Raw genomic sequence first — 23,427 nt, 5'->3', positions numbered from 1 at the left:
CATAGACACCATTCATTTTCACTTTCATAAGATCTAAAAATACAACAGAATATATGTTCTTTTTGTTCTCCACTAGGTATTTCTGCAGGCTCTGAAATGCTGATGTTTGAGGGTACAGAGCTGAAACTAGACCCCACTTGTGCTGTGTTCATCACTATGAACCCAGGCTATGCTGGCCGCTCTGAGCTTCCAGATAATTTGAAGGTAAAGATCTGACATAACAGTTTATTTTATTCCTAGGGCTGAGGCCAATCTGCATTACAGTGGAATAGTGTTTAGCACTGGTGCCTCATAGCACGTGGGTTCTGACTTTTCTATTCCACAATGGGACACCTTCTACAGTATGTGGAATTTGCATGTTCTACTGTTTTCACTTGGATTTTCTCTCGTGATTCCCACCTTTCAAGGACATGCTGTTTAGGTAAATAGGAATCACTAATTTTCTTGTGCTCCGTGCTTTTGAAAGGCGAGGTTCCCACAACCAGTATCATCAATATGTGATTTTCTGACGATATAAATCAAGCTCAGTTTGAGTTTCAGTTTTTCTGCCTTTTTATCACTCACAAATTATTTTATCACTCAAAATGGCAAAATGTTATACTGTTTAGTACTAGCACTTCTAATTGTAACATCAAAATATACAAATCAGTTTTTTTAGATTCTATTATTTTGACAAAATAAGATATTATTTACAGTACTGATCACTTGCAACATGGTCGCTTAGTTTTCTCCCTTTGTAACCCTTTTTCCCCCACAAATATGCTTAATACATGAACAAATTGTCACATAATAAAGACTTCACAGATGTGTGTTCACAATCCTCTAGGCTCTCTTCCGGACAGTTGCTATGATGGTGCCAGATTACGCCATGATTGCAGAAATTGTGCTGTACTCCTGTGGTTTTGTCACTGCTCGGCCCTTGTCTGTGAAGATCGTGGCCACTTACCGGCTGTGCTCTGAGCAGCTCTCCTCCCAGCACCATTATGACTATGGCATGAGGGCTGTCAAGTCAGTCCTTACTGCAGCAGGGAATCTTAAGGTAAAGAGATATATTGCTCTGTCTTCATTCATTCAGTTTGTTTCACTTTTTCTCTAATTCAGAATAAATTTTAGGTTAATTATCCAAATCTATATCTGTTATACAGTATCTATGAATACAATTATTTATTGATTGCCATTCCTTGTAGATTTGTATCCTAAAAGTATATTAATAACCTTTCACATCTTCGAAAACTCTCTTATAAGGTGGTGGAATATGAAAAGATCCCTTTAGTATTTCAAAAAGTTTTCATTATGTCATTTTTCTTTTTCTGCTGTAGTTAAAGTATCCTGAAGAAAATGAAGACATTTTGTTACTACGGTCTATTATAGATGTTAATCTTCCTAAGTTCTTGGCCCATGATTTGCCACTCTTTGAGGTAAGCATGTTTAGCGTTATAGTGCATTTATTCCAAAAAGCTGATGTATAGTATTTACTTTTTTTATTTCTGTCATGAAGGGGATCACATCAGACCTCTTTCCAGGGGTGAAGTTGCCTAAACCAGATTACCGACTGCTGATGGAAGCCATCATGGAGAACAGCAAAAAGATGAATCTTCAAGTGACAGACTTCTTTGCAGAAAAGATCCTTCAGATCTTTGAAATGATGATTGTGCGCCATGGTTTTATGATTGTTGGAGAGCCCTTTGGTGGCAAAACGTCTGCTTACCGTGTCCTGGCTGCTGCACTCAATGACATCTGTGAACAGGTATTGTGTTTAAAAGTTATCGACTTTCCTGTTGGTCAATTTTGTAATGTGAAAATAGCTTTAAATCTTTGGAACTCCAAAAATGAATAAAAAAGGAAAGGATCTCTAGGACATTTGGAGCACATTGCCTTAGGATCGTCCTGCAGAAAACCTTGGCCTTGTTTTTCAATGAACAGATCTTATTATTGTTAATATTTTTGTGTCTCTCAACCGTCACCATCCTCAAGAGGTGAGGGGAAGGCTAATATATATCATATAAAAAAAATATTTCAGCAATATTGTTATAGTGTTTATATTTGCATTTTAAAGCACCTTAACTCAGGCAGGTTTATAAACCAAAAATTGATTGAACAATACTTTCATATGTATTTCATATGTATTATCATTTGAATGTTTAAAAAAAATGTTGTAAATAACTGCTCTAAAGGAAAAAGTGAACTAAAAGTGTGCTGTTTGCAATTTGCTATTGTTATGACTAATTCTCTTCTGATGTCAAGGATAAATGGCTTAGAATACATGAACATTTAAGCATTTAGGTGGGCAAAGATTTAGAGTGCCAGACTTCTCAAAGAACTAGTGAGAAATCAGATTGTTCTACAATCTGACTATTAGAGTAATTTATTTATTATGGTTTACATACTGTAAACATCACGCATTGTGTTTTTGTGTATTTTTTGGCGCTCGTCTCTGAGACAACTTTTTCACATACTGTATAAAGAAACTGTCCTCCAGAGATCTTTATTAAATTGCTTTTGGGTTTTTTTCCTCTTCTGTTCTTTTGCATAGAACACTTAGTGATAAGGGAAAAGAAAAAAAATACTGAAGCATTTATAAAGCTAAAAGAAGAAACGATTTTCAATGATGCACTGACATTTATGAAAGTTTGTTTAAAGTTTTCAAAATATATTTTTTATTGTCTTCAAAACCTGATAAGATAAGATCACTTTATTAGCCACATACAATTTCTTGCATTAGGAAGTTGTCTTTTCGCATACCCCAGCGTGCTCTCCATGAGACACAGACACACAGGCAGGGAGAGAGGCTTGGGGTCAGAGCACAGGGTCAGCCATTGTACAGCACCCCTGGAGCAGTTGGGGTTAAGGGCCTTGCTCAGGGGCCCAATGGAGTAGGAATTCTCTGCCAGCCACAGGACTTGAAACGGCAACCTTCCAGCCACAGGCACAGATCCTTAGCCACAGTCATGTATAATATAATCAAAAATAGAAAAGCTACACAGATATTTTTGTGTTGTTCACACAGGGCCTGATGGACGAGAATAAGGTTCAGATCACAGTGATCAATCCGAAGTCCATCACCATGGGTCAGCTTTATGGCCAGTTTGACCCAGTCTCACATGAATGGTCAGATGGTATTCTAGCAGTCAGCTACAGAGCATTTGCTACTTCCCAGGTAAGCAGTAATATACAATACATGCAGGCTTCAAACTATATATTTAATTCACAGTGTGCTTCTACCGATAAATGTAGCCATTGAACAAGGCTAAAATGGTCCTAAAGGGGAGTCAAAATAAAATGGATTCTATGAAAATTCATATAAGACTGAATAAAAGCCCTAATGTTGGACAGTCTCAATGTAATGTGAAGTTTAAAATCTTTCAAGGTTATTTTCTTTTTGATAAATTAAATTCTTTTATCAGTTGTATATGTTTTGTGCCTCTTCATGTGTGTATGCTCTTTCACATCTACTGTCACCTCATATTACCTCATATGATATTGGGAAAACCATAATTTCACAATGAATCCACGATGGATATTGTTGCTTCTTGCTGCAGACCCCAGACAGAAAGTGGCTGATCTTTGATGGGCCAGTGGATGCAGTTTGGATTGAGAACATGAATACAGTGCTGGATGATAATAAGAAGCTGTGCCTGATGAGTGGAGAGATTATCCAGATGTCTCCCCAAATGAGCCTTATCTTTGAGCCCATGGATCTAGAGGTGGCTTCCCCTGCAACAGTAAGTTAATCATTGAGGAATTGTTACATTCAGTTGAATTATGTCTTTATATACAGTAAGTTAAAATCTCCATCCAAATGGCTTGTGATATTCAGAACATTGCCTTTGTAGCGTTTTTATTTTGTACATGGGAGTACCATTTTTATGTTTAAATAATGAAGCAGCTGGGCTGGTTTAGAAAGTGCAGAGATTTGTTCTGTAGTCTCAAGCGGATAACAGAAAGGTTTAAATTATTTAGTAAGATTGCCATGAACAATAACTCAGATTTATTCTGTACTTAAAGGTAAGCATTAAACTTCATTAGGATCATCACTGAGAAAGATTAATACATCACACAGTTAATTTAGCCCTTAAAAAATAAACCCATCAAAAGACATTATACAGTAACACTATAAAATGCCTTAATGTCTTATTATATATTACAATAGCAAGAGTACTATGACCTACTTCATAATTTTTGTTACACACTGCTTGGTAATCATATTTTTTGACACATGATCGTTATGACTAGAGATTTTTTTTTTTCAGAAATGATAACTTATAGCCTTTACAAAAAAGTCATTATATTTTCATTGTTAAGGATTTCCATCCCCTAGCAGAGATGGTCTTATTAAACAAGCTTAATGCACTACTATTGAACTAGGTTAAAACACAATTAAGGTTGATAATGGACAGAATTTTCTTTTTATGTATTTCTGAAGCCTGAATTTAAAGGAGATTAGCTTCTTTCTGATCACTGTAGTCACATGTTACAAAGAAAGCAATGTAATTACAACATTCATAGTCTCACAAAAGCCTTGTTTCATACATCTGATAGATTCTATTTCTGTCCAATCCCTGAGAATTCTCTGCTTTAATGGATGACAAGGAAGGCTTTTCTCATGAGCACATCAGCCCTTCTCAGAAGCAGGACTGTCTCGTGTGGGAGGTTCATTAAGACTATCTAAACCTTTTCACAAACTCTCCAAAGATTTGTAGAAAAAAAAGATCACATCTGAATCCCATCACTTGGTGTTCTTCATTCTATAATTTATTTTAATTCATTGTGTTTTTGCTTTGAAATTGAGGAATTGAAGTTACTGAAAACTACTAAATATATGTATAAATAGGGGTTTTAATAGAGAAGCACTGTACACCAGCTAACAATAAAAATAAATGCATTTTAATCTCTGAGGCTGCATCAGGAATTCTGCCACAAGGCTACAAGGAACAAATGGAGGTTAATTCCACACTGAAAAGCAAAAGTACAAAACACAAAAAGATTTAAAGGAGGCTCCAAGTCTGAAATAATGTGTGTTTTCTATACATTCTTGTTCAGACTGTAAGGACCTCCTCACCAATTCACATATCATTTTGCATGTTTATGCTATACATTCAGACTTATACGATAGTAGTCTACACAAAACCTTGATTCAACTCTGAAAAATGACTTGGCTCCACAGCATGCAACCACGTGCTTAGCCCAATGTTCTCATGGCATGAAGATGTTGTTCTCTTGATAAGCAGGGGATATTGGTTACATTGTGTGTGTTTTTTCATTATGGACCAGACTTGATATTCAACAGTTAAAACGCCTTTAACATGTGCCCAATCAACTCTCTCACTAATGAGGTGATTTAGTGTTCATGCAAAAGACTAACTCATTCAAGTGTATCATTCTCAGTCAAGAATGATCAAAATACAGCCAAAACATTGAATCAATATCCTAAATCAGTATACTGTACTTTATTTTTTCTGAAAGCACATATGCTTTGAGTTATACTTTACATTCATTTGATGATCATTATTTGTCAGCCATGTAAAATTATTGGATTAACAATTAATTCAGTTAATTAATTGAATTAATGATTCAGTTGTTATTCTAATTCATATCTTAGCTTAAGTTCAGTACTGTAATAACAATGACATTAACACGCATGGTTTTTAGGAAGTATTACAGAAATTTCAGAAAGACTTTTATGTGCTTATCCTATTCCTTGTATAAAGTAGATGTTAAAATAAATATTGAATGGTGAAGCTTCCACAGCTTCTATTAATGATCTGTGTCTATACTTGGTCGTCAGTGTCTGTAGAGTTGAGAAAGTTGATCAAAGTAGGCAGATACACAATTAGGAAAAAGTTATTATCAATTTGATTGAGAATTTCCAACATTTTAGGCTTATAACATTAAATGTAGCTTTTGTTATCTTTAAATGTCCATCTATCAAATATGATTTATTGAAAACCAAAATAAATATTTGTGGGTAAATGTTTAGTCCTTTAATTATTTTATATTGAAGCAGGTAGGTATTAAAAATGTTGTGCAAAGTGGTCCTATGTTCATCTTCTTAGCTATTGCTACATATTAGATTGCTTATCTCTTAGCTGTCTCACCAGCAATTTTCTTGATTTGTGTGACCTACAGGTGTCCCGATGTGGTATGATCTACATGGAGCCCCATATATTGGGCTGGAGGCCCCTCATGCTCTCCTGGATAAACACCATGCCCCCTTCCGTCAGCTCCATGCACAAGGACATCATCACAGGACTCTTTGATAGGATTGTCCCAGCCTGTCTGCAGTTTATACGTAAAGCTACCAAGGTACTTCAGATGAAGAGTATACTCTTTAATTTTTCATTCTCACCTATGCAATACCTTCAGGCAGACAACAGTTCTGCTTCTCTTTCCTCCTAAATACCACTCATCTATCTGCAGGAATTGTTTTTTTCTTTTGATGAGGCATTTAACTGAGAAGATTATTTTCTGCTGGCTAAGAAAATATATTTATTTTCTAAACTTATTTTGATTTTTGAGCTTAACTGACTGATGAAACCTTGCTACATGGAAAGTAAATAAATAGAATTATTTCTGTGTGGAACCTCCACAGCATACAGGCTATAAGGAACAAGTAGAGGTGAATTCCACACTGGAAAGTAGAAAGAAAGAATACAATGTTTCGGCTGTTGACCCTTCTTTAGGTGTGAGGAACAGAGAGAACAGGTACAGTACATGGCTGAAAAAAAAAAGGGTACACAACAAAGGATAACTGAGGGCAGAGAACATGAGAATTGGGAAATAGGCACTTTCATTGAATATTATTTTTTTGGTGTAATCCAGATAAACATTTTTATGACTATATGTGTAAATATAAACAATGACAGTAATAATGATAAAGTTCTAAATAAATATTGTCTAATTTCTATTGGTAAACCTTATGAAAGTACTTTATACTTTGATTAAACTGACTTATATTAGAAGAAACTTTAGCTCAGTAGTTTAGCTTCTCCAGTATAACTTAAAATATATGATTAGTTTCAGCATGAGCAAAGTGTATATGCACTGGTTACTGTGATTAATATGTCATTTTTTTAACTTGTTACTTTAGGAACTGTCCCCGACTTCAGACACCAACCTTGTTCGGTCTCTGATGAATCTCATTGACTGTATGATGGATGAGTTCAAAGATGAATCCCAGATAAAAAGTATGAATGAAAGGGACATCTGCTCATGGCTGGAGGTAGGTTGGTTAAAATAGGCTCTTTACATCTTTTCTTGTTTCAAGGGCATTGTCTCCGTGTGACTTTTATTTTGCTTGAAAAACTAAGCCAGATGTTAATGGCTCAAAAGTGTATGCAATTATCTAGAGCTGAAGAGGATCTTCTATTTGTTTTATCATGCCTTTCTAAATCCTTGACTGAGTACTTCAACTCTTGATGTATGTTTTCATTTTATCCAATGGTATTTTGTGTCTTTAAAAAAATGTAATACATCTAAGACATTTTTAACATTAGAAAGTACTGACCATGTTTATTCAATATCTTTTCAATTGATTTACCTATTTTAGTTTGATTAATGTCAGCAGTTCTCCAATATGCTTGGTGTCTATTGGTTTCCCAACCAGCTTGCTGAGGCACAAACTTGGGGTTTCTTTAAAACAAAAATGCTGGATTAAGCTTTAGATTCACTATTTTACTAATCTTCTAACAGAACATTGGGGCTGAATAGTTTTCTTATGCATTTTTTCTTAATGCAGGTATGATAAATAGAAAAATTTCAGTGTGGAACCTCCATAGCATACAGGCTGTAAGGAACAATTACAGAATTCCACACTGGAGAGTAGAAAAAAATGTCAGTTGAGATGTCTGTGCAAAGAAAGGTTGACCATATGTCCTACAGCATCCTTTGTTACCTGGAGGAGCCCATTTTTCGCATCAGTTCTTAATTCATCCATGTTTCTGTTCAGGGGATCTTTGTATTTTCCCTGGTATGGTCTGTGGGAGCCAGCTGTGTTGAGGAAGGACGACAGAAGTTTGACAAACTGGTCAGAGAAGTTCTAGAGGGGCCATTAAGTGAGGAAACCAGGACTCGCTTTGGCATCTTGGAACATGTGGAACCTCCAGCCAAGCCGCTCACTGTGTCACTGCCCACAGAAGGCACACTGTATGAATACAAATTCATTAAACAGGTCAGAGCCACTGCCACTCATTTACACACCTTGCCTTGAGTTTTTGCTGGAATCCCCTAATTTTGTTCCAGTTATTTTAATGTTTTATTAACTGATGTGCATTTGATTGTCCCATAAAAATTAAAATGGTGGGCCATGCTTGTCACGGATGTCGGAAGGGACGACCGTGTAATGGCAAGAGAGCGATAAAGACCCTATTTATAGCGGCAAGACGGGGGTTAGCCCGGGCTCAGCTGTTCAGGAAATACCGTATAGAAACTTATGCCCTCAGGCCATGGACAGGAGCGACCTGCTAGGCGGGTCTCAGGACATCCGAACCTCAATGCTGAGCGAGGAGCAGAGCAGACACAGGAAGTAAATAGGCTACACAACAAGACACACCAGAAAGACATGAATAATCTCAGGGAACTAGGAATAGGACAGAAGTAGAGCGCCCTCTAGGTGTACTGGGTGTGACAATGCTTTTCTGTATATTGTTGTTTCAGTTTTCAATTTGTATTATCTTAATATCTTTACTGTGAAAGAACACTGGTGTTAAGAAAGACAGACACTTTATTAATTGTGTGAGGGACATTACAGTGCAACAGTAGATGCCCAGCATACATAGCACAGCAGGTGTAAACAGGAACACCAGCTGTAAACAGAGAATTAGTGTTTACTCCAAAAACACGTCAGTGTTGTCCCTGCCCACACACACAGTGGATGAGTTGTAAAGTGTAATGGCAGAAGGCAAGAATGACCTTCTGTAGCACTCCCTATCACACCGTGGTTGGATCAGCCTATTGCTGAACGTGGTCTTTATTCTCACAAGCATGTCATAGAGGGGATAGGAGACATTGTCCATGATGGCCATTAATTTGGACACCATTCTCCTCTCAGCCACTACCTCCATGGGGTCCAGATCAGATGAGCTTGTTCAACCAGTTAGCATCCCCTGCTCTTATCCCTGAGCCCCAGCACACCACAGCGTAGAAAATGGCACTCACTACAACCGACTGATAGAACATACAGAATGAAGCATCTTACTACACACACCTCCTCAAGAAGTAAAGTTGGCTCTGGCCCTGCATGTAGATTGGCCTCAATATACCTTCAAGAAATAATGTTCTTGAAGGAATTTGCCTAGCAAAAGTGAAAAATTCGTTATTGACCAATGTAAATTTGAGATGATTAGCTTGACTTCAAACTGGCGTTTTGGCATTTTCTAGTTGATATATCATTCAAAAATTACTTATAGTATGTGAATGCAATTTCATTTCTATTTCTAAAATCATACAACAATTTTAAAATGCTGATAGAAAATAAGAGCTTTGCAATCAAAGTCAGACAGCTATAGATCAATTTCAGGACTGGAATGTAACTCCACTGAACTGTAAAGGACTTGAAGACCTGCACCCATCAGTGTGTTTTCCCAAATGTAAAGCCAACATTAAAACTGGAAAATTACGCTATGTTCCTGTAGTGTGTAAATAAGCTAGTGCATTAGGTGACTGAAGCTGGTTATAGTACGGTAGATGAAAGTGGTAGTTTAGGAACGTCAGGATTATTTGTACTGGGCTACCAGCTGTGATAAGAAGCTTAAATGAGAAGAGTTAAAAGAAAAGAGGATATTTCTGGGTTTAACTCAAGTTTCCACCTTGGGGAGGACCAGCAGAGATATGCCAGAAACTCAGTAGAATATCAACAGGAGACTGAGCCTTAGAGAGACAGCTTCCTCTGATCTTTCAGGTCATTTTCTCCATGTTTAATAAATATTGTACTCAGCCTTCTGTAATTGTTTAAATGAGGATATACACATATATATGCCCGCCTATGACTTAACTAGCTCCACTTAGTTAAACAAAATTATCCAAGGGTGCTACTTAGTGCCATTTTAGGATCCTATTAGATTTAGTAAACAAATAAGTTGCAGGGGTAATCTACCAACATAATCCTTTTCCTAGTTATGAATAATCATTTTTCCAACCAATCTTCAAAGCTGTAAGTTAGGAAAAGTACTATTTTTATGAGTTGAACAATATTAATACCATTAGCCCTAGAGTTAAACAGCTTTATTCCTCCCTGGGACAAAGAATGTATAATTTACTTCTTTTGGCAGGGTGTTGGGAGATGGGAGCTCTGGACTGAAGAGCTGAAATCTGCACCATCTATCCCACGGGATGTGCAATTTAATGAAATCATCGTGCCAACCCTAGACACAGTCCGCTACACTGCTCTGATGGAGCTCCTGATTACTCACCAGAAACCTACGGTGTTCATTGGGCCTACGGGCACAGGGAAGAGCGTTTACATCATTGTAAGTGTCAATGGACCCTTCAAAGGTCACCTTTGCCTGTTAATGAGCTTGTGGGTTTGGCTGCTTAAACCATTTTTACCTCTTTCCTTAGCTTCATTTCATTTTTCATGATCTTTCAGTAATGTACCTCTAGAGTCTTTGCTTTCAAAGGGCACCGAATTAGTTTGTATGCAGTGAATTTCTGAATGTCTGCATATGAAAGGTTGGTAGTGTTGGCAGAGAACATTGTACTGAACATAGTGTGGCACTGTTTTCAGTCCTGAGTTTGGGTTTATATTTCCCAGATAGTTTTTAATTCCATTTTGTTTTATGCAAGTGCTACTAAATATTAGGTTAACACTGAGACGCTGATCTTTTCTGATCCAGCTTCTAACTTTCTTTGAAACGATAATAGTTAATTAGTGTTTCTTGTGTAAATCTATGCATGGAAGTAAATTCTGCTGATTACATTATATCCTTCTATCAATCAGAAAGACATGTTTTAGTTTTTTCACACAACAATAGTTCTCTTCGTAGGTGGTACACCAGAATTAGTAGCCGCTAGGTAGAATCTGTGAGCTATTTACCTTAGTCCTGCAGTACTAATCTAAATTCATGATAAAGCCGAACCCTGCAGCTGCTGGTATTGTTAACAGTTAAGGAAATGAGGACTAGAGGTTTTGCCTGGATCGTCCCATTTTTCTGATACCTCTCCTGGTAATTTATGATGTCTCTTTCATAGCAGGAGGGACTCTCAGTGATAAATGAGCTCACAACTTAAAACTGATGACAGTGTACACTAGTAACTTGCCTTTGGCACTAATGAAATTGATGGGTGAATTAAATGCAAGCTGGGGATTGCATGTATTGTGCGTCTATTTTCAGCTCAATGGGGAGATTGCAAGGAAACATTATAACATTTCTGAGCAAAAAAAGCTTGTTGGAATCTATCAAATTTAGCTTTATTGATTAAACATCAAGTGTTTTTTTGTAAATACACTCCTTTCTTATTATTGGGCAGTTTTCCATTGCTTTATAATACACATTTGAGGAAATCAGCATATTGAAATTCATGTTTTAGCACAATTATTTCTGTAACCTATGAAAATAATATTATATATGATAACAGAAGAGAAGCAGAGTGTTATTAATGAATATCATTTGTATATCATTTGATGCTTTGATTTCTTTACTGTAATGCACTGGCATCTCCACATCTCAACTAGGGGAAGAGCAGTCATGCACTCTTAGTCCCACTTTACACCTTGTGCTCCTGAGCACCTCAATATTCACCAGGATACAAGCTTATAGATAATAATAATAATAATAATAATAATAATAATAATAATAACTTACACTTATGTAGCGCTTTTCTGGACACCCCACTCAAGGCGCTTTACAGGTAATGGGGACTCCCCTCCACCACCAACAATCTATGATGCATAGATGTTAAGAATATATAACTGTGTTCATACAGTACCTGTACCTCATGGGGAATTGAGAAAATGTAGCGTATCTGAATAAACCTTAGGTGGTATTTGAAAAATAAAGCACTACAACAAAGATTTCTTTATTTGCTTTTCTAGGATGAAATATCTGCTTGTATCAATGCATCCATTCATCTTAACACCTATCCTTTTCAACTTCTTTTCACTTTTTTAGTTTCATGACTACATGTGAAATCAAAAGTCAGCTGTTGAAATGTATGGGGTGCCTGCTGAGCGCATATTCTAAAACTGAATTCTTCTCTGCAGGATTTCTTGTTAAACCGCCTTAACAAGGACATCTACATGCCATTGCTCATTAACTTCTCAGCCCAGACCACAGCTGCACAAACCCAGAACATTATCATGTCCAAACTAGATAAACGAAGGAAGGGTGTCTTTGGGCCACCCTTGGGGAAGAAAACGGTAAGGCTCTGCATGCTTCATCACCTCATCATGCACCTAACAACAGGAGCAAGACATTAAGTAAATATAAAAAAATGTAAGATAAAATTCAGAGCACCTCTTAAAGCTTCATTATCCACATATACTAGTGAATTCATTGTCTTTAGATGTATGGTTATACTGTATGTACAATGCTGAGTCCACTACAAAGAAATACAGTAATAATATTCTTAAGGTAACATGCAGCAGTAATTAATAGCTTAATACAATGTGTACATTTTCATTTTTGTGAATGAAAACAAATAACTCAAATATTTTTTTTTTTTCTAGAGAAGATCAGATATGGTCCAGCTTGCAGTTCAAAACAAAACCCTTTAAAAAGTAGTTTGTTATCTCTGTAGCATTCAGTGCAATGTTTTTTGCATTCATAATAATGAAAGTGAAAGTGAATTTCAAGGGTGCAGTGTACTGTAGGAGTATAAGACTCTCATTCTGTGAAATATCTCATTGAAGCGATGCAATGAATTTCTTTAGTCTAATTGTGCTTATATCTGTATGTTGCAGGTGGTGTTTGTGGATGATGTTAACATGCCAGCACGTGAGGTATATGGTGCCCAGCCACCAGTAGAGTTACTGCGACAATGGTTGGACCATTGGAACTGGTATGATATGAAAGACTGCTCTATGCTCAAACTGGTAGACATCCAGATCATGTGTGCAATGGGACCCCCTGGTGAGTGATGCATTATGACATGTTCTGTGCTCTCCTACTAATGTTCTCAGTTCTAATACTTAAAGTTTACTGTACATACTATACTTTAAAGAGGTTGTAAAAGTAGTAGCAATAACTGTCCGTCTCAATTTTTGAACTGAGTATTTGTATTTCTGAGTATGTATTTCTCTCTCCTGTGAAGGTTATCCATCAGCCACCTGAAATGAAAACTTGTTTATTTATGTTATTCTTAATATTTTACTTCTGATTTACTTCTGATATTATTTTTAAACTATATTTTTCTGCAAAGTAAAATATATTCAATACAATAATTATTTATACTGTACCTCTGTTTCTTCTTAGGGGGTGGAAGAAATCCAGTCACACCACGTTTCTTGCGCCATTTCAACACGGTTACTATCAATGAATTTGATGAAAAATCCATGTATACCATCTTCTCCAGGATTCTAGACTGGCATCTCACCATACGGTATGGAAATGTTTATTTTGTGGAAATACCTTACCTTAAGAAAGTAGAAAGAAGAAACTTGAGTCTTCTTCAGTTGTGAAAACAGTGTAATTAACCTTTACCAGTTCTTTTGCAGCAGTCACTCACTGAGCAGCTCCCCGTTCTAACCTCCAATATACTGTATATTTTGTAACTCAAACCTCCAATATATGTTGGAACAATCAAACCTGGTAACTGCTGTATGGATTTGAATTACACTAGAATAAAGGAAACAGAAGGAAAGGAAAGTTTACACATATCTATTTTCCAGTATCTTTTCCACTCTTGTCAAAATAATTTTCCTTATTCCGATATATTCCCTCACAGCATCAGCGGAAGTGCGGAGCAGGCAAATATTTTATCCGAGCAAGCAGCAGATGCAGTAATTACATAAAACTGTGATTATCCACCAGCAGTTTAGTTTAGCTGCATTCTGAGCGTGTTCTAGAGAAAGTTATACCAGGCAAGGTGGACAAACTTTAAAACTATTTTTATAAAAGAAAACAACATTGTGCTGCTCTATGTCTGAAAACTAAATTTAAAGAAAAGAATCTTCCTAGTTTTAAGCAGAGTTAGGCCCTGCATAATATAAAGGCTTACTCATTACCAAACTGAAGGCTTTTCAGTTTTAAAATGGAGGGGAATAGAAAACCCTCCATTTTAAGGATTGACAGACTTACTGACTTCTTAAAAGGCTGGTAGCGGATTACAAATCTAGAGTAAACAGTGATTATATGACTATATAACTGTGATTTTCTAAAAAATGGTAAAATCCAGTGAACATTTCTAGCTTAATTTTTATAGGTTGCTTGGCCAGGGCTTCAGTTGTTCGACTGACTGCACACTTACTTTACTGTGAAAATATTTATGTTTCCTTAACGTGTATTATTATGAATTATTAGATTTGCTTAAAATCCAGAGATGAAAACTCACTTTTTTGCTGGACAAATGTATCTGCACACAAAAGCAGCACTTGAATCTGATTGTCTTCCGTCTTCTATCCTGGACACAGGTTTAGCTTTCCTAAAGAGTTTGCCGTGCTCACTCCTCTGGTGATCCATAGTACTATGGCTGTATACAAGGAGGCCTCCAAGAATCTGCTGCCCACACCAGCCAAGTCCCATTATCTCTTCAACTTGCGGGACTTCTCACGTGTCATCCAGGGCATCTGCTTGTCACGACCCGAGACTGCCGACATCCCTGCTGCTATCAAGCGCCTCTGGGTGCACGAGGTTGTTTTTTAAAAGTTTGTCATATATATATATAACAGTGTACAATTTTGTTGTATGATATATGATACATTACATAAGAACATAAACAAGGGTTACAAATGAGAGGAGACTGTTTGGCCCATCTGGCCCATTTAGTATTTAGAAGCATAATGATTCAAGTATCTCGTTGTGCCATTTCTTAAAGGAAAACCAAGTATGAGCTTCAGACATATTACTAACAAACTTACTAACTCCACTATATTACTAACAAATCGAGTCAAAGAAGTTAACGAGTGCCATGTTGAATTTTCTTTCAGGGCAAGAAAAACAATATTACATTCTTTCTGATCAATTAATTCTAAACAGAGCAATACATTTGTTGTTAATGACTCCAAACAAAAACACAATTTTAATAATCTAATAAAAATTAAATCATCCAAAATTCTGAACAATATATTCGAACCCTTCTAACCCTTGATATTCTGTTATTGCTGTAGTTGTACTTTTATACTTTTTTTAAATGATGGTGTTCTTTTAATGCTATCTAGTATCTAATTCCAAGAAAGTTCCCAAGTAAAAAACTCTGAAAATTGTTTATAACATCATGATGGTATGCAGCTTTTTTCAACAGCTGCTCTGGTAGTGCTGTTATTATAATAGGAGCAAAAGTAAGAAAAAGAAATACTCTGATTGTGGAAGTCCAAGGTCATTCTGAGACTTTAAACCAGAACTGCATATGAATAATTTATGAAATTATCAAGACTTAGTATGTTGTATTGTGAATACTGAATAGGTTGTATCTCATGTTTTATATATCAATAACAAAATCAGACATTTTATAGAGAATAAAGAGGCAAAGTGCCAGTTTACCCAGCAGGTGATCAAATATTATGCCAAGTGAAAACTGGAATAAATTTAATTAGGATAAAATAGAAAATACATCATATTAAATATGATATAAGAATATCAGCTATTTTTAATTTTCATTAAACTTCTATACTGTTCAATATAATATATATTGAATCTGTTTTATACATTAGTTTTACATGTTAGTTGAAAATTCATAGAAGTTCCCAAAAGTTTTTTTTTCACCTTCAGTTAATATAACTGAATGATTTTGTGTTGATTATATGAATAGAAAGACATTCCATAGTTTTATTAAAAGATTAGTAGATAGTAATAGTAAAACTATCTAGTAAAAGATAGAAATTAAAAGATTGTCACATTGTGCATTACATCTAACTTACATTGACCAGTTTGACTGGATTTGGCCGATCATATACAGTACATACAGTATGGCAAGAAATTTATGGGAAATACATTAACATGAACTAGGCATTTTGTTTGCCTCAGGGCTTACCTGGAAAAAAGTTTATCATTATTGTTTTTACATTCTTTTGTCTCTGTCTTTTTTTTCTGTGTTGTATAACTCTTTTGCAGAAACTTCATAGCACTGGAAGTAAATAAAATCAGTTTTTAAGTCATGTAGAACTGCAATATTGTAGACAATGATCTGCAGTTTCTGCTCTGCTCATTAATGTGGATGGGCTACCTGTTTTCATTCACTGCAGGTGCTGAGGGTATATTATGATAGGCTGGTGGACAACTCTGACCGCTCATGGGTGGTCGGTTACCTGCAAGAGGTGTGCCAGAGTCATATGCGTGAAGACTTCCACCAACTCTTTCGTCACCTTGCTCAGGCTGAGGATGGGAAGGTGACAGAGGATGATCTGCGCAGCCTCATGTTCTGTGACTTTCATGATCCCAAGGGTGAGGACCGAAATTACAGAGAGGTGGGCAACCTGGACCAGCTGAGGCAGGTGGTGGAGACTCACCTGGAGGAGTTCAACAATATCAGCAAGAAGCCCATGAACTTGGTTCTGTTCCGCTTTGCCATTGAGCATGTGTGTCGCATTTCCCGTGTGCTGAAGCAGCCTCGTGGTCATGCCCTGCTGGTGGGAGTGGGTGGGAGTGGGCGGCAGTCCCTCACCCGCCTGGCTGCCCACATGGCTGAAACTGAGCTTTTCCAGGTGGAGATTTCCAAGAGCTATGGCTCTTCTGAGTGGCGGGAGGACCTGAAACACATCCTGAGAAAGTCAACAGAAGGGGAGACACATGGTGTGTTCCTCTTCACTGACACACAGATTAAGAAGGAGTCCTTTCTGGAAGACATCAGCAACCTGCTGAACACAGGCGAGGTCCCCAATCTATTCGCTGTAGATGAGAAGCAGGAGATCTGTGAGCGTATGCGTGTGCTGGACCGTCAACGTGATCGGGACAAGCAGACAGATGGCAGCCCCCTTGCACTCTTCAACATGTTCCTAGAGCGCTGTCGGAGTCAGCTACATGTGGTGCTAGCCATGAGCCCCATTGGGGACACCTTCCGCAATCGCCTGCGACGCTTCCCTGCTCTTATCAACTGCTGTACTATCAACTGGTTCCAGGTACAACTTGCAGGTTCAACTGCTCAAAGTCTTGTTATCGTTAGTTTAACATTGTGAAGAGTATCAATTTTTTTCTTATGTTCATAGGTAATTACATATACTGAAATGCATTAAAAATGCAACAAGTATCTTTAACCAATAACATTTGCTTCTTAAAGCCTCTCCATGTTTTTTTCTCCATCTGATTTTTCTAGGTCATAAAATGTATCAGTGTGTTTCTGTAGCAATATAATTAATAATTGCTTACACTTATATAGCTTTTTCCGGACACTCCACTCAAAGCGCTTTACAGGTAATGGGGACTCCCCTCCACCACCACCAATGTGCGGCATCCGCCTGGATGATGCGACAGCAGCCATAGTGCGCCAGAACGCTCACCACACATCAGATATCAGTGGGGAGGAGAGCAGAGTAATGTAGCCAATTCATAGAGGGGGATTATTAGGAGGCCATGAATGGTAAGGGCCAATGGGAAATTTGGCCAGGACGCCGGGGTTACACCCCTACGTCTACATAATGGCCTATGTTTTGTAGTTAAAATGCTTTAATTATTAATATATCTTTCAAGCTCTGTTTTTTCAGTTTGTTGTGTTTTGTTGTTCTTCAAGACATGGCCAGAGGATGCCTTGCAGGCTGTAGCCTCTCGTTTCCTGGAGGATATTGAAATGACTGAGGAGACACGCGCAGGCTGCATAGACATGTGCAAGAGCTTCCACACCACCACTATTGAGTTATCGGCCCGCTTTCACACCGAGTTGCAGCGTCATAACTATGTCACACCCACCTCTTATCTGGAGCTCATCTCTACTTTCAAGGCTTTGCTTGAAAAGAAGAGAACGTAAGGAAAAAAGGACTATCTTACTTATTTTATTTCTATTGTGCATTTTCTGTCTACATTTTGTGGGTGTACATTTTACAGTGACAAAGTGATACAGAAGCATAAAAGATGAAAAATGCTAAGTGATTCTTCTTTTTGTGTTTTATATGTAAATTCCTGTTTTATTGCTTATGTCCTTGGCATGTTTGATGCTTGTGGATTGTATTGGAATAAAAATGAACCACAGAATTTGCCATCACAGCATCGTAGCTGGACATAATTAAAAGTAGCTTTTTTGCAGTAATTTTGCAGTAAAAAAAAATCTTCTAGTTCAGAGGCAGTGTCGATGTTGTTACAGTGAGGTTATGAAGTTGAAGCGCCGCTACGAGGTGGGTTTGGAGAAACTGGAGTCTGCAGCAGCACAAGTGGCGACCATGCAGGTTCAGCTAGAGGCTCTGCAGCCACAGCTCAAGGTTGCCAGCAAGGAGGTGGATGAGATGATGGTGGTAATTGAGCGAGAATCCATTGAGGTGGCCAAGACAGAGAAGATTGTGAAGTCGGATGAGGCAGTGGCCAATGAGCAGGCCACGGCAGCCAAGGCGATCAAGGATGAGTGTGATGCTGACCTAGCTCATGCCTTGCCCATCCTGGAGTCGGCACTGGCTGCTCTAGACACCCTCACCCCTCAGGTACACCAAGAATGCCACTCCTTCTCTGTTTAGTGTGTCAGCCTGCATGAATGGAAATTTACATAGTACAAAAGATGAAGGCAGCTATCTCTTGGCATAGCCAGTATGCTGGTGTGTCTTTCTGATGGAGGTCTTGGGAATAAAAGGGTCAGCTCACAGTCGGGAGAAGAACTGAAGTATTAAAGATGTGTTTTGATTCCTATATTGTATGTCTTTCATTAAAAACAATAATCTAAAAAAGAAATGATCAAGAATCAAATACTCCCCTTTCTTGAAGGTTAACTTAAAAGTGGTCTCTTCTTATTAGGCACTAGGCTTGGTTATTTTTTATTTAGAAAGTAAAGGGATGTATATCAGTGTTAGAGACACTGTCGTCTATCACAGAGGAATAAACCAACACCCTGTCTCTTGGGGATAATTAAATTATGTGATTATACATACATTCTTAGTACCAGTCTTAGTGGATTAATCACAGATGCTGACCCTCCATCTTGGCAGTCTATTTATCTCTGTATCTTTACAACACCCTCAATCAAACCCACAATAAGTAGAGAACTTCATTGAACTGAAAGAGCCAAGGATTAGGAGATGAAACTGCAGTTTTCTTATAGATCCCATGTATCGCAAGTAGTAACTAAGATACACTATAGAACAGGAGTCAAGATAGTCAATAGTAAGCAACTCTTTAAAATGCTCTTTTGTTTGTTTGAGATAAGTGCATGTTCTTTTAGAGAAGATACTCTATTATCCTTGACATGATCAGTTATCTGTCAAAACTGCCTGACATTTCTCTCAAGAGGGAAATAACAGACAATGGTAAGACAATATAGATGTTTAGTACAAATCTTAAATTGAATGGTGAGAAACACAGTAGGAATTAACTGATCGGTAATTTAACATTAAGAAAAAATGTGTATTTTTTATATCCAACATAAAATTAGTGTTTTAAAACCCTTGTTTAATATGTAATAACAGAGACAAAATAAATAACATTAACCAAAAATGTTCTGGCTCCAAAAGATCCTTAATGTATGAAAAAAATCAAAGCAAAATTGCATAATTGAAAAATGTTAAAGTCTGAAAATTTCTATTAACTCATATCATGAATTCCTATTCCTGTACATAAGGTCTGGTCAAGGCACAAGACTTGATGCGTATATGTGTATGTACATGGATACATGCATGTATATAGATATAGTTTTCTTGACATTTTGCTTTTATCATTAAGTTTTAAATATCTAGATATGATAGATCTAGTACAAAACAGTTTTTAGCTTTACCTACTGTATATACAGTATAAAGAAAATAATGTCGATGAGGAACACCTGACAATAGGCTAATTAGACTTGATTGGTAAATTAGATGGGATAGCCATTATAAGACCTAATACTGGCTCCTAATGTGTAGTTCACTTTGAGTTGTCTTGATCAGATTTGGAAGATTTTACACTTTTACACACTTTTATAATATATACGTTATAATTTATATGTATGTTATTACTACAGTATGTTGTGAATGGAGGCTGATACCATTTTAGAAGTGAAAATGACACAGTTATTGCAGATGTTTATTTTCTTAATTTGTATTATGAAAGCAAATTATTACAATCTCTAACAATAGTTTTCTGTATATTTTATGTACCCTATTTGCAACTAATTTTTGTTTGTGATGTAGGATTAAATGGATCGCGTTTATACTGCCAATGAGAGAGATATGAGTATTTAAATGCTCTTCAATTTTATGAGCATTTAAAAAGAAATGTAATAGTTTATTCATGGTAAATTTGATTCTCAATTGCACCCCCTGGGTTAATTGATATCTGATAGTCTAAAACATGTTTAAATGAAATATTTGGAAAACGTTTTATAGAAGAAATAGTCTCCTTCACAAGCAGACTCATATATACAGTCTATACATACTGTATAAGTTTGTTGGTTACCATAAATTTCCTGGCTTTTAAAGCTGGAATCTGTCATAAAGAATGTTTAATGTATTGATTCAACTAGAATGGGAAACAGTTTTGAAAGTCACTGAACTAGTTAGAATTTTTCTATGTTTTGTTCACAATGAATTACTTTGATGTGAGACAAAGAACTATCAGAAAATAATTTTTACTATTTCCATAAACAAATGTGTACCTTATGAAAGCAAGTGTAAACATTGTTTAAAAATATTGTTTTCGTGAAAAATGCACTATTTTGGTGTCAAGGACTTGCTCATATTTGCTCATGTTATTAATCCACGGTTGGCAATTGTACGTCTGCTTAGGACATCACAGTAGTAAAGTCGATGAAGAGCCCCCCTGCGGGTGTCAAGGTGGTGATGGAGGCCATCTGCATCTTGAAGGGCATCAAGCCTGACCGTGTCCCAGACCCCTCAGGGTCTGGGAAGAAGGTGGAGGACTTCTGGGGCCCTGCCAAGAAACTCCTTGGAGACATGAAGTTCCTGCAGAGTCTTCATGAGTATGACAAGGACAACATTCCCCCCAGCTACATGGGGATCATCCGGAAGCAGTACATCACCAACCCTGAGTTCGTCCCTGAAAAGATCCGGAATGCTTCTACTGCTGCTGAGGGGCTCTGTAAATGGGTCATTGCCATGGACTCCTATGACAAGTGAGACTGGAAACTGGGATGTGGGCAGAGACTGAAAAAACATGGTCATATACAGTACCCAACCTGGAATCCACAAGTTAGAAACTCAGAAAAATTCACCTAACTCAGTAGGGAAGCAGGGATAAGACAGTATTGCAGCTAACTCTTCACATACAGTACTTATGTCTTGTTTACATCTTTACCAATAAGGAAATTAACACTTTTGAATTAAAAAGAAATAAAGCTTACCACGTTTATGTTACAGTATATTAATCAAGGATCTGTGAAGTATACCTGTACAAATTTAATTACATGTTTGGTACACAACTGCCAGAAGATTACTTTACTATAGATTTACAATATAAATGGTCTCCAGTCAATTCCCTAGAGGGCAATACATTATAATTTACACTTCCACACTTTTTTCTGCAATTCAAAAGCAGTTTGTCTGTTTTGCTTCTTATTTTACATGTCTTACTGATCCTTATTTAACCTCTTAAGGGTAGCAAAAGTGGTGGCCCCTAAGAAGGAGAAACTTGCTCAAGCAGAAGGGGAGTTAAAGGTTGCCATGGAGAGCCTACGGAAGAAACAGGCAGCACTGAAGGAGGTCCAGGATAAGCTGGCCAAGCTGCAGAATACACTGGAAACCAACAAGATAAAAAAAGCAGACCTTGAGAATCAGGTGGGTATGGAATCCGAAATAAACAATTGCTCCTGTCTAGTTTTTCATATGAAGCATTAAACACTTGGCTTTCATTTAGTATCATTTTATGTTTGTGTATAGGTGAGGGTTAGTAATGAGTTATTTTTTACTCATTTTGGTTGATAGCTGATATCGAGATGCCTTTAAGATTCCTTTATTAAAGTTTTAAGAAACTTTTACGTCCTGTTTAAAGGAACATCAATATGGAAAAAGTTCAATCTTTTTTTCCCCAAAGTTTTCATGATTAAATCTTTGAAGTGCAAATACTGAATTTTTTTTTAAAATCTTTACAGTAATTAATTTGGTGTGATATTTAGACTGCATTTGCCATTGTGACGTATGATCTATTTGATGCTATGTTTTTTGTTGTTGTGTCCTTCTTGTCCATCTTTTTAGATAACGTCTGTTTTAATTATAGTTTTTTCATAGTTATAGTTTATATATAGTTATAGTTTATTTATAGTTACAGAATGACTAGAATCAATATATTGATTCCTTGTTGTCTACACATTAAATAGGCAATTGTTTAAATGGGAAAGAAAATGCGTATACAGTAACACATATGAACCAAACTCCAGTCCTCATAGGCCATATTGTTTAAAAGCTAAATCCATTACAAGTATTAAACCTGTCACGTTTAGCCAATAATGGTCTTAAGTAGGTCATTAGGATCCAGTGGAATGGAGCTCCATAGACACTGCAGCAGTCCAGGGCTGGAATTGTGCACTCTGACTGGACTACAACTCTTATGTGAGTAAGTTGCCTTATGAGGTTCTGTGTCACAGGTGGACCTATGCAGCAAAAAGCTGGACCGGGCAGAGCAGCTGATTGGAGGCCTGGGAGGAGAGAAGAGCCGCTGGAGTATCACAGCCCAAGAGCTGGGGGTGCTGTACACCAACCTGACTGGAGACATACTCATCTCCTCAGGCATTGTTGCGTACCTGGGTGCCTTCACCTCCAATTACAGACAGGTAAGACTTTATATGATTACAGAGGATGTTGAAAGGGCATCCAAAAGAAAAGTGAACACCCACATTTCAGTACTGCTTTCATGATATACAGTAGAAAGTTTCAAATTCTGCTACATTTAAGAGATTTTAGGACATTAAGAACACTTAAAAGTTAAAAATGACAAAAATGAAATTCAAATTATTTGTAAATACAGTATACGGTGTTTTAATGGATACAGTAAATTACCCTTCACTTTAAATCTTCACGGCTGGTTGCATCTGTTGAGAGCCACTCTCTTTGATGTGACAGTTTGATGCCAGATATTTTAATATTTAATGAGCATTCTTTATGAAGTTCAAAGTAAACTATTTGAGTGCTTACCTTTTCCCACTTTTTTGCAGATGTTATTAGCATTGATGGGTATTTTTTTAACAACAGTCATTAATTAAAAATAAATACAATACAGT

General features: G+C 36.9%; 1 protein-coding gene across 3 annotated transcripts in view; it reads left to right on the top strand.

Annotated features, from left to right (window-relative positions):
• Positions 1–23,427, top strand: part of dnah7 (dynein, axonemal, heavy chain 7) — an 81,728-nt gene that overhangs the window by 25,437 nt on the left and 32,864 nt on the right. For all 3 annotated transcript variants that reach the window (XM_088605626.1, XM_088605624.1, XM_088605625.1), the window contains exons 26-45: positions 77–204; positions 827–1,039; positions 1,320–1,418; positions 1,499–1,747; positions 3,008–3,157; positions 3,540–3,722; positions 6,127–6,303; positions 7,088–7,219; positions 7,946–8,167; positions 10,266–10,463; positions 12,197–12,352; positions 12,896–13,064; positions 13,407–13,533; positions 14,564–14,783; positions 16,334–17,206; positions 17,815–18,044; positions 18,382–18,712; positions 20,981–21,327; positions 21,808–21,988; positions 22,795–22,980. In XM_088605626.1, coding sequence (XP_088461752.1) covers positions 77–204; positions 827–1,039; positions 1,320–1,418; positions 1,499–1,747; positions 3,008–3,157; positions 3,540–3,722; positions 6,127–6,303; positions 7,088–7,219; positions 7,946–8,167; positions 10,266–10,463; positions 12,197–12,352; positions 12,896–13,064; positions 13,407–13,533; positions 14,564–14,783; positions 16,334–17,206; positions 17,815–18,044; positions 18,382–18,712; positions 20,981–21,327; positions 21,808–21,988; positions 22,795–22,980 — 4,571 coding nt within the window. The remainder of the gene's footprint in view (positions 1–76; positions 205–826; positions 1,040–1,319; positions 1,419–1,498; positions 1,748–3,007; positions 3,158–3,539; positions 3,723–6,126; positions 6,304–7,087; positions 7,220–7,945; positions 8,168–10,265; positions 10,464–12,196; positions 12,353–12,895; positions 13,065–13,406; positions 13,534–14,563; positions 14,784–16,333; positions 17,207–17,814; positions 18,045–18,381; positions 18,713–20,980; positions 21,328–21,807; positions 21,989–22,794; positions 22,981–23,427) is intronic.

This window comes from Lepisosteus platostomus, chromosome 14, assembly GCF_059453375.1.
Source record: "Lepisosteus platostomus isolate fLepPlt1 chromosome 14, fLepPlt1.hap1, whole genome shotgun sequence".
Lineage (NCBI taxonomy): Eukaryota > Metazoa > Chordata > Actinopteri > Semionotiformes > Lepisosteidae > Lepisosteus > Lepisosteus platostomus.
Note: the sequence above shows the minus strand (reverse complement) of the source record. Positions and strands in the feature narration are given on the sequence as shown.